Below are 12500 nucleotides of genomic sequence, written 5' to 3'. Positions count from 1 at the left end.
GCACCGCCCGCTGTGCTGGGATGATCCTTGCAACGTTGCAGCGTCATCACGAGGAACAGGATCTCATGCGATATTATAACTTGGAGTATAATGGGTCAGGATCGTAAACAGGTGGTAGGTTAGAACATCTAAGTGTTTAAAGAACAATGCACAAACAATCCGCACGTAGGAGAGAGAAGGTTACGACGACGTGTCGGTCCATCTTGCACCGTTTACAAAATCACGCAGTTTGACTTTGTAAATGGTCCAAGACGGACGGAAGCGCCGTCGTAAGCTTCTCTCACCTATGTGCGGGTTATTTGTGCTTCTAAGTGTCTGAGATCATCTAGATGAAGCAAAGAATAAATTCACTGTGATAATGAAACTCAGCTGAAACTATGAGATGGAAACAGAAAGACGGAAGTCGTTTGGATTATTAAAAATAAACTGGGTATACACACCAAGATGTGTATATGACAGTTTATATACATTTCCATGGCCACCAACATCTTCCTAGCTAAAATGGATCATTTACTTAATATTAAATTCTAGCGCTTATACACATGTGAAAAAAATTAAACCGAAAAAGTAGGGATTTTTTTTTATCGTTGTATTAATTAGTGGGTTATAATAGAGCGTCGCCCTGAGAGTGATCTTGATGTCGTGTCGACCTCAGGTATTGAAGTGACTTAATACTAGTTTTAAATAACATGAGGAGAATATATATATATATATATATATATATATATATATATATATATATATATATATATATATATATATATAGATATATATATATATATATATAATATATATATATATATATATATATATATATATATATATATATATATATATATATATATATATATATATATATATATATATATAAGGTGGTAAAGCACACACACACACACACACACACACAGTAAGGAATCGTTCAAGACTTTATACACTGTGTACGTCAGGCCCATACTGGAGTATGCAGCACCAGTTTGGAACCCACACCTGGTCAAACACGTCGAGAAATTAGAGAAAGTGAAAAAGTTTGCAACGAGGCTAGCTCCAGTGCTAAGGGGAATGTCCTATGAAGAAAGGTTAAGGGAAATCCGTCTGACAACACTGGAGGACAGGGGGGTCAGGGGAGACATGATAACGGCATACAAAATTCTGCGTGGAATAGACAAGGTGGACAGAGACAGGATGTTCCAGAGATGGGACACAGAAACAAGGGGTCACAATTGGAAGCTCAAGACTCAGATGAGTCAAAGGGATGTTAAGAAGTATTTCTTCAGTCATAGAGTAGTTAGGAAGTGGAATAGTCTGACAAACGATGTAGTGGAGGCAGGAACTATACATAGTTATAAGACGAGGTATGATAAATCTCATGGAGCAGGGGGAGAGAGGACCTAGTAGCGGTCGGTGAAGAGGCGGGGCCAGGAGCTGAATCTCGATCCCTGCAACCAAAATTAGGTGAGTACAATTAGGTGAGTACACACAAACACACACATACACACAAACACACACACACACACACACACACACACACACACACACACACACATACACATACACACACAAACAAACACACATGTCTTCAACTAATATCTCACATATTAAGAGAAAACTCTTCAGAACATTACTAAACTCTGTTCCATTATTCTTCACGGAGAAGCACTACTTCATCGAGGAGCGCACAACACCGTGGAAATGGTCCGAGAAAAGGGAAGGAAGAGCCATTTTTATCAAAGAAATGATCCTGAAGCAGTGATCATTGCTGTTAATGTGAAATCGAGAGTAAACGAAACGTGGGTTGTGTCTTCCGTAGAATTGTTTAAAAAATTTACTTACGTTCGTAATATTTACATTCAAAATAATGTGTAGACCCAAATATATGCGTCTTGTGCGTCACCTGCAGGCGTAGCAAGAGAATGAGCAGCAGAAGCAGCTCTATGAGACGTGGCAGCATTATAAGATGTAGCAACAGAAGAAGCAGCAGCATATGAGGTAGTCCCTAGACGCAGCAGTGTAATGAGCAGATGCAGCAGCAGAAGACACAAAAACAACAAATGCAGCTTCTCAAGACTCAGCAGCAGCATCAGCAGCATCAGCAGCATCAGCAGCAGCAGCAGCAGCAGCAGCAGCAGCAACAGCAGCAACAACAACAACAGAAACGGAATAAGCAGTGAAACGGCAGCAGCAGCAGCAGCAGCTGCAGCAGACACAGCTGGCGACTTGAGTTTGCTATTAAACGAGGTCATATCGACGCAGCTTTTCAGTCTGTGGTGACGACGATAAAAGCTTTAGGAAGGAGAAGGTAAGAACATGACTTAAATCTTATTGTAGATGGTGCAGATAGAAACATGGCTTGACTTTCACTGTAAGAGACGCAGGTGGAAAACAATCATGTTTGATTCAGGGAAGGGGAGGGTGGCTTTATTTCCTTCTATCAAGAGCCCTTCACCGGCAGTAAAGTACCTCCTTCGTCTCCTTCTCTTGAAGGACGGTTGGTATTTGTTTTACTTCATACAGTGAAAGTCAAAGAAATCTGGATTACTCGGTTCGTAGATTTTGGTGATTCCTGCATTTTGAAACAGCAGTAGACACAGCAACAAAGGCAACAGCACCAGGCGCAGCAGCAAGACATGGGATACCTACTTCTATTTCTTTTAAACTACTGGAAAGCCTACACGTACCTTTTACGTACAGTGGTGGACTAGGTAATTATATTAAGGTTGGTAGAATTACCTACAGTATGTTAAGTAATAGGACACAAATGCAACTAATGTAATATTTTACTGCAGCAACGTTTCGCTTTCCAAGAGCTTTGTCAAGCCGTTACGGCTTGAACAAGACAATGACCTTTTCTGGCAGTAGGGATCCATGTACCGACCTTGTTCTCTTTCCTATTTTATCATATAGTAGGATACATAAGTCCAACATATATCCTACATGTATTAAATATGTGTCGTTCGTGTATCCTATATAGAATGAACTTGAGTGAGTGGAGGCACAACGCAGATACAGTTTTTGATGAAACAAATGGGGAGAAAAAAGTAAACGTACCTATGTTAGACTTTACAAACACGATAGTTCGGATGAGATATGACACAAACAACGGAAGCGTCATGGGAAAAAATGGAAATAAGCTGAGTGAACGGCAAACACAGCCAGCAGTGAGAACAATAACAACCCCACCAGCTATACCTCACTTCCCAGCTCCCACCACCCCAGTGACCATACCAACAATAACATAACAAATAAAACATTACATTCACTATAGATGCCACAACTGCTATAGATGCCACAACTGCTATAAATACCTATAGATGCCCCAACCGCTGACGATAACACATTCACTATAGACGTCACAATATAACATCACAGACGCTATAGACGTCACAATATAATATCACAGTTGCTATAAACGTCACAATATAACGTCACAGTCGCAATACAGCACTGGAGCAGCTATAGATGTCACAGTTCCATCAGAACAACGCTGGGTTCACGATCCTTCTCGTCAGCTGCTGGGCCAGGAGATGAGAGGGGAGAGGGTGGGATGGGAGAGGGTGGGATGGGAGAGGGTGGAAGGGGAGAGAGTGGGAGGGGAGAGGGTGAAAGGGGAGAGGGTGGGAGGGGAGAGGGTGAAAGGGGAGAGGGTCTTAGGGGAGAGGGTGGAAGGGGAGAAGGTGAGAGAGGAGAAACCGAGAGTGAAGAGGGTAGAAAGTGAGAGACAGGAGGGAAAAAGCTGGAGAGGGATGAGGGTGGCATGGCTCTGAATGAGTGGGAAGAAGGTGACGAGATAGAATGAGGGAAAGAATGGAGGAAGGAAAGAATGAAGGAGGAAAGTACGTTTGAGGACGATGCTATGGAGAGTAGAAGAAAGATGATAAGGAGAGTGGAAGGAAAATTTACTCAGTATTCCTCACTGTTCCACACATGCTGCACCTCAGCACGTATCAATGAACAAAATGAACACAAAAGTACCATAACATGTTAACGGTTATGAAAGCCGTTTTCTGCATATATGTGATAACTGATCTGAGTTGTAATAGCTTCACGCTTATTTAATCTAGGTTATCTTAACAGCCTCGTCACGTACACCTCTTATGGCCAGTAACATCCAGTGTCACTCCTCCCCTGGTTCATTCCACGTATTGGCTAACCTATCCGATGTGACGTTTTCAATAATTATCATTTAGTTTAGGATGTAGTTGAGGTTTTAACACAAACCTCCACTAGGATACGTCTGAAGGCGAGATTTCAGGGAAGCCAATTTTATCTGTCAGAGAGGTTCATACTAATTACGCTATCGTATGCAGACAGCTGTATTTTCGTTTCATTTATCATATTGTGGTCATAAATTTTTGAAATCGGAAAAGGGCTTTATGGGCAAACTGGTCTGCATCTAAATTGATTTGTCTTCATAAATTCTGTATTGTGTTCATCTCAACACAGAGAGTCATAGCAGAATATTTCGGTCACAGACGAATGAGGTAACTTTTTCTCTAGTTACTAATTCTATATGAAGAGTGTAGAGATAATATATATACATGAGGACAGATATGACTACTAATTCTATATGACGAGTCAACAGACTTGTGTGTTGTTCTACAAGATTTTAGATGTGATCACTTTCTTCACTCCAAGAGAGGAAACTCACGTCACCTAACGTCACTACTGAAGCTAGACCTACACATATTGACATCACCAGCAAAAGTGTCACTTTATATAACACTAAGCATAACACTTTCTAAACACACCTTCAAGTAAGGAGATTACCTCTCAATGTCACGGATATATCCCTCTACTACCTCACAAGGTCACGGATATAACCCTCTGACTACCTCTCAAGGTCACGGATATAACCCTCTGACTACCTCACAAGGTCATGGATGTAATACTTGAAAGGTCAAAAGAATCATTTTTTAATTGGCTTCTATCTCATCGATCCTTAACTGGCATGCCAAAGCTTTGTTTAGAAAAGTAAATTAGCAAATGAAGGTGCGTATATAAGACAAACAATTGAATTTGTTTGAGCTATGCTGTTTAGAATAACCACATACGTATGTAGTTTAATTATATACATACTGTGTATACTCGCTGTCTCTCTCCCTCTGTCTCTTTCTCTGTCTCTCTGTCTCTCTCTCTTTCTCTCTCACCAACACAAACAGGATGATCCCCCGAGAGCATTACCCAAACACTCGTGGGAAACTTTAATAAGCGTGTGGAAGATGGTGTGATATCACCAGCTGGTGTTCACGTGGGTGTTAATTCAACAGAGGGGAAGTGTATGTTAATTCAACAGGAGGGGGGGGATGCTAAGTCAACAGAGGGAAAGGAGATTATGTTAAGTCAACAGAGGGGAGATTAGGTTAGTTAGGCCACAGGGGTGAATTACAGGTAACTATTGTATTACGAGAAGGGGCTGAGAGGGAGTACAGTAGCAGGCGAGTACCTCTCATTTCCTTCTTAAATTCCCTCAGACTCGAGCTAATTTAAGAATATTTCTCAAAGGTTTCGTTAATTCCCACTATTTCTGGATTCTTGTTTTATTTATACCACTTTTTAGCTTGTCTTTTTTTCAAGAATATCAAACCTATGGTGAATAATGCACAGAGTGCGCTGAATATTGTACTGTGTGTGGTGAATAATATACTCGGCACTGTAAATGAATAAATGACACATGTTGACGAACGAGGTTTCATTGGAACAACGTTTCGCTCTGTGTAGTGCTCCATCAAGCCATGGCTTAATTAAATTCTACGCAGAGCGAAACGTTTTTGCACTAAGAAGCTGCTTCTGTCAACAGTACGATCATTGGTTCTCAATAAGGTACTCCTGTTTCTTCACTAACGTGTGCAAAAAGAAGTCACAGTGCCCTGTGGGAGAGAAGGAAAAAACCTGCCAACCGTCTTCAGAATACAAAGAAAATAGTCATAGGACACTCGAACAATAAATCATAAATAAACTTCGTTGCTGTAGAAAAGTCGGCAGACCAGGAAGTGGACATCAGGCATGTTTGTGCATCATCATCTGAGAGCAGAGATGAGAGGTGTGTCCCTGCTCCTGAGGCTGCAACGCCTCCATCTTCCTAAGTAGTCCTGGGCTCTCCTCTTCCTCAGGGGTTCTGGAGTAAACATGCCACTTGGAGCAGAAGGTGAGTCCTTGAACCATACTCGAGTGGGTTCTCAAGTTCTGGGTAAGACATAAAAATGTCTTTTTCCAGAAAATATGAGGTGATTAAAATATCAGGAGTCATATAAAGATTCAGGTGTGTCCCCTTATCTCCCAGGAGGATGGGGGTGGTGGGAAGAATAGTGAAAGGGGGCGTGAAGGAGGAGCAGTGAAAGGGAGTGGTGGGGAGAATAGTGAAAGGGGGAGCGAAGGAGGAGCAGTGAAAGGGAGTGGTGGGGAGAATAGTGAAAGGGGGAGTGTGACTAGGGAATAGTAAAGGAGCGTGAAAATGTAATAGGACGTAACCCCAAGAGTGTTTTCCTCTTCTTCTTGGTCTTCAAACACGCTTTGCTAAGTGGTCTCCTCTCTTATTATTCCCCTCTTTCATTACTCTATGGGTAAAAGTCAGAGATAAAAACATGACCAACTGATTAACAGTTACCTTTTATTTTCTGCTCGTGATCCCTGGTGGTTTAACACCCTAGTGAACACTTCCCTCTCACATTCCTCCCACAACATAAAAACACCTGCTACCACCTTCGTATCTTTGTGTGTGTGTGTATCAGTATTGATCGCTGGAGTCTCGGTCGCTGGCAAGCGTTTGTACCCATCCCAAATTCAGGTGTCAATGTCAGGTAGCAAGACATTATTTCAATCTAGATTGTGTTTGCCTTTACACTAACTCCTGCGAAAACACAGAAGATATTAAAGATATTTTCACTTGTTGATCATGGCATGTGAAGTAGTGTGACTCACGAAATAATAGTAATACGGATGAAAACAAATCTGAAAACAAACGCAGTTTAAAGCCATGGCGAGTGAAATGTAACACTCGCAGGCCGGTGAGTTATACATTGTTATTCACAAGTTTTGATAAGATAGTTTGTGAGCTCCTCATCTGATTGGCTTCAAACCTTCAACCTTTAAACCTAATTATGCAACTTCTAAGCGGCTTCAAACTTAGTGTTAGTATATTATGGGATATTGCTCTATGTGAGATAATTACAGAATGCCTCTTCAGTTTGTCTCTAAACTTTAATTAAAGTTAGTCTTTCTTGGTGGAAAGTTTGAATGTCTGTTGGGCTGTGTCCTAATTTTTTATTTTTTCTTTATTAAAGAAATTGAGACATTAATTTCCATGTGATAATTTTTGAATGACTCTTCCCTTAAAATCGTCAATGCTAATATTTACCTATATTACAAACATATGCCGTACTCTGCTCGATGCCTTTCTCGTGGGAGCTGGGGTTATGCAATACGGGGATACAGTTCCCGTTCAAATTATATTCCTGTGGATGCAATAAGCACATAGCGGGGCCATGCAGTACCTTGGGAATGAGAGGTGACATGAACACAAGAACTTTCACAGGTCTGACTGTGCAAGACACCAACTTTAGTGCAGTAAATTAGAGACATCAGGAAAATGAGGAGTAAGGTTTTCGCCATAGGTTAGTTTGTAATTTATCATAAATTTCCACCACCAAACTTATGTGCAAATATTTATGCTAAATACAGTGAGTACAACAAACACTATACTCTATGTAAGTTTATAGGGAGAGTCATCATACATATGAGAACTCTCACCTTCAACACCCAGACTTAAGATGGGGTTTGGCATGGTTTTAACCCTCTCGATACTCGTGGGGGTCTTAATGGTTGAGGGCCGCCCCAACATGCGAGGTAGCTTTTTCGTGAGCCCCCTCTCAGCACCCTGAAAAAGCAGAACCGACATCACAGCCAGAACCTACCGCCCCTTTCATTACACTGGTTCTCTCACTCGGCTCACGACACAGGAGTTAATTAGGTTTGATTTGGGAACGAAAAGGGTAGCTCCAATTCCTCATATCGAGAGCTCTTGATCAGCATAAAGGCACCCCATTTAAAGAGATGAACCGTGAATAAAACAGTGAAATAAGTATGGTATTTTTTTATTCAAATATCGCCCTTACATCACAAAACGTTTTACGGTAGAGTTGGAAAAAGTAAAATTCACTGATATACTTCACACTGTGAGGGAAGAGCTCGTATTAAGGTATTAATGTTAATGTTAAGATGAATGCTAGTGCCATGGCATTGTTTTCCACTACTCTTGTAGGAGTGTCTCAGCGCTACATGTGATTCAGACCCCTGACTCAGTGTCTGTTAGCGCTACCTATGAATCAGGTCACTGACTCACTGTGTCTGTTAGCGCTACCTATGAATCAGGTCACTGACTCACAGTGTGTCTGTTAGCGCTACCTATGAATCAGGTCACTGACTCACAGTGTGTCTGTTAGCGCAACCTATGAATCAGGTCCCTGACTCACAGTGTGTCTGTTAGCGCTACCTATGAATCAGGTCCCTGACTCACAGTGTGTCTGTTAGCGCTACCTATGAATCAGGTCACTGACTCACAGTGTGTCTGTTAGCGCTACCTATGAATCAGGTCCCTGACTCACAGTGTGTCTGTTAACACTACCTATGAATCAGGTCCCTGACTCACAGTGTGTCTGTTAGCGCTACCTATGAATCAGGTCCCTGACTCACAGTGTGTCTGTTAGCGCTACCTATGAATCAGGTCCCTGACTCACAGTATGTCTGTTAGCGCTACCTATGAATCAGGTCCCTGACTCACAGTGTGTCTGTTAACGCTACCTATGAATCAGGTCACTGACTCACAGTGTGTCTGTTAGCGCTACCTATGAATCAGGTCCCTGACTCACAGTGTGTCTGTTAACGCTACCTATGAATCAGGTCACTGACTCACAGTGTGTCTGTTAGCGCTACCTATGAATCAGTCCTGACTCACAGTATGTCTGTTAGCGCTACCTATGAATCAGGTCCCTGACTCACAGTGTGTCTGTTAACGCTACCTATGAATCAGGTCACTGACTCACAGTGTGTCTGTTAGCGCTAAATATGAATCAGGTCCCTGACTCACAGTGTGTCTGATAGCGCTACCTATGAATCAGGTCCCTGACTCACAGTATGTCTGTTAGCGCTACCTATGAATCAGGTCCCTGACTCACAGTGTGTCTGTTAACGCTACCTATGAATCAGGTCACTGACTCACAGTGTGTTAGCGCTACCTATGAATCAGGTCACTGACTCACAGTGTGTCTGTTAACGCTACCTATGAATCAGGTCACTGACTCACAGTGTGTCTGTTAGCGCTACCTATGAATCAGGTCACTGACTCACAGTGTGTCTGTTAGCGCTACCTATGAATCAGGTCACTGACTCACAGTGTGTCTGTTAGCGCTACCTATGAATCAGGTCACTGACTTACAGTGTGATTGGCCTGGTGATGCAAGTAATTTCTTTTCTTATATTTTTCCAACTTTTTGACAGTGTCCTGGCTAAATCCTCTCGCTTCACACTCCAGTAAGCTCCTGAACACGTAATGTATTTATATCCTTCATGAATACTACACTGATTATGATTTTGGCTTTAAGATTGTATTGGCTGTCAGTCAGTGGGTGCCAATACTGATTTCCTTAGAGTTAACGTAATTTCTAATTTCGTCCATCTCTTCACGATCTTCAGCCGCATCTTGTGTCTAGCTGACCATCAGGTGAACTATATATATATTTTTTTCTTTTAGCCAACAGGTTGGGAGTTGATTACCCAAGCTGTGAGGGCTGACGGACGTATTGCGGAAAAATAAGCTTCTGATTTTGAGGCTCTAGCTCCTCTCACTTGCTCATCTGAACTTTGTGTTGGCTCTGTACCTACCTGTCCCGTTGTGTGAAGTGGTCCACTCTTCCATCTGCTGTATTCGAGACGTATATTTCATTCATTTTTTTTTATCTTTTGTGAGTGTTTATATAATTGTTTATATTATTTATAAGAAAATAAAAACAGGTTTTTCTGTCTGTAGCTATATATATATATATATATATATATATATATATATATATATATATATATATATATATATATATATATATATATATATATATATATATATATATATATATATATATATATATATATATATAGATCATCACAGCAGGATTCGAACCTGTACATTCTGTATCAAAATAAACAGAACGTTGATACAGAGAGTGCAGGGTGGAATCCTGCTGTGGGCTGAGAGATATTGTTTATTAAACGTTCGACCCTTTGCGAATTGTTGTACATATATATATATATATAAAGTCTTGCCTAACAAGCCGAACTTGGCGAATAGGTGAAACTCACTAAAAAAAAATGTTTTTTTTCCGATTTTGTTTACAGATTGATAGTTATATTTGTTTCACTAACAATGATGTAAAGATTTTTATATTTGGATCAAACCTAACTTCACCTAACCTAACCTAACCTAACTTAATCTATCTTAAATCTAATTTAAAAAAAAATTACCTTTCCTTTTTTGGTAGAAAACGCCTTTGCCGAATACGCCAAACTCGCCGGTTTGGCTTATTCGGTACAAATAAATATATATATATATATATATATATATATATATATATATATATATATATATATATATATATATATATATATATATATATATGTATATATATATATATATATATATATATATATATATATATATATATATATATATATATATATATATATGTCATGCGAATATAGTAAAAGGTCAATTAGCAAGAACTCATTTAAAATTAAGTCCTTTCTAAAATTTTCTCTTATACGTTTAAAGATATATTTTTTCATTAATGTTAATGCAAAATTTTTTAATTTTGCTCCAAAAGAATCTTAGAAAACTTACCTAACCTTATTATAACAAGAACAATTTATTTTAGCCTACGCAACTAAATATATTTTAGATTTGTTTACAATAATTTAATACTAAACAAACACAGTGAAATATATTTTTTAGTTGAGGTTCAGAATGATTTTGGCGAAATTATTGCATACACAAATTTTCACTTGTCCTATATGGCAAGATGAGCGTTGCTATTTAAGCCAAGATTGCAAGATTCTGATATTCATGACATATATATATATATATATATATATTATATATATATATATATATATATATATATATATATATATATATATATATATATATACATATATATATATATATATATATATATATATATATATATATATATATATATATATATATATATATATATATATATATATATTAGCTATATATATAGTTTTGATTGCTTTTATAAACTATAGGACAAATTTGAATTTATACATCGGAGAAACCAACGTTACTCATACTTACTTTATGACGAGTCTTTTAAATTGCGATGTCAGTGTAGCGTTCATAAATAGCTTTAGCTCTCACTGCTGAAGCTTTTTAATGACATATACGTGCAACTTGTTCCATATACATGAAGCCACACTCACAAATACACACACACACATACAAATATTCGAGTTTATTTTGGACGTAATACATGTATGTATCTCGGTAGTAATGATTTATCATTTTCTGATGTCAAGAGAGACAATAAGATCCCTGACGTTGTGTTTACAAGTAATGTTTTTCAGCATTATGTCACATGCAAAAATTTCCTTTTGAGAATACTTCTCTAAACATCCATTAGTCTGGCACCATCGTAACATCTAATGGTCTGGCGCCACCCTAACATCCATTGGTTTGGCGCCATAGTAGCCATTGGCCTGAAGCTAAAGTTATAAACGTAAGTCCTGCACTCTAGGACATTGCCTTTTTTATTCTCGAGGTGAGTTTTTTGATTATTACAATTTTATTCACCAATATATTAACATTTCATGATCAGAAAACAATACAATGCATACTGAGAGAGAGAGAGAGAGAGAGAGAGAGTATGAGACCTCGCCTCTCTTCCTCTCTAAGCCACGACTTCCTTTTTTTGTAAGAAGCTGATCCAGAAACAGTTTCAAGAGTTTTGTTTTCAAAGGAATCGCAGCGAGGTGCGTACCCCCAAAAAGTGACCCCAAGAAATTAGTCCACCAAGGAAGAGCACCAACGAATTTGTCCTCTAAGAGACGGCATTGAGGAGATTTTCCCTCCAAGACACGGCCTGAACGAAGCTGCTTTCCGAAGAACACCATGGAAGGTTTTGCCCTCCAAGTAACACACGTCATGATTCTATAGTTCTATGGCCTCTGGGTCCTTGTAGGTGAGGCCGGAGCGAATGTTTCTGTAGAACCTCATGACTCCCCACAGGGCAAGGATCTGCAAGGAGAGAAGACCTTAGTGATGGCAGAGATCCGCAATGATCCTCCGAGTACTGTCATAGGATCGGGCACCACCAGATGATGTCCAGTTGGACACCAGAGCTTGAAGGAAACTATAGCTGTGCTCACACTGTGGTTGACTTGCATACTCAATGCCACCTAGTTTGATGTTATTGTATTATTATAATCCTGGGGGAGCGCTA

At 39.5% G+C, this 12500-nt stretch overlaps 1 protein-coding gene across 3 annotated transcripts in view; it reads right to left on the bottom strand.

Annotated features, from left to right (window-relative positions):
• Window positions 1-11291: 11291 nt before the first annotated feature.
• Window positions 11292-12500, bottom strand: part of LOC128687366 (uncharacterized) — a 48827-nt gene continuing 47618 nt past the window's right edge. For all 3 annotated transcript variants that reach the window (XM_053774794.2, XM_053774796.2, XM_053774795.2), the window contains exon 8: window positions 11292-12295. In XM_053774794.2, the coding sequence (XP_053630769.1) occupies window positions 12209-12295 (87 nt within the window). In that variant the 3' untranslated portion in view covers window positions 11292-12208. The remainder of the gene's footprint in view (window positions 12296-12500) is intronic.

This window comes from Cherax quadricarinatus, chromosome 40 (assembly GCF_038502225.1).
Source record: "Cherax quadricarinatus isolate ZL_2023a chromosome 40, ASM3850222v1, whole genome shotgun sequence".
NCBI lineage: Eukaryota > Metazoa > Arthropoda > Malacostraca > Decapoda > Parastacidae > Cherax > Cherax quadricarinatus.
Note: the sequence above shows the minus strand (reverse complement) of the source record. Positions and strands in the feature narration are given on the sequence as shown.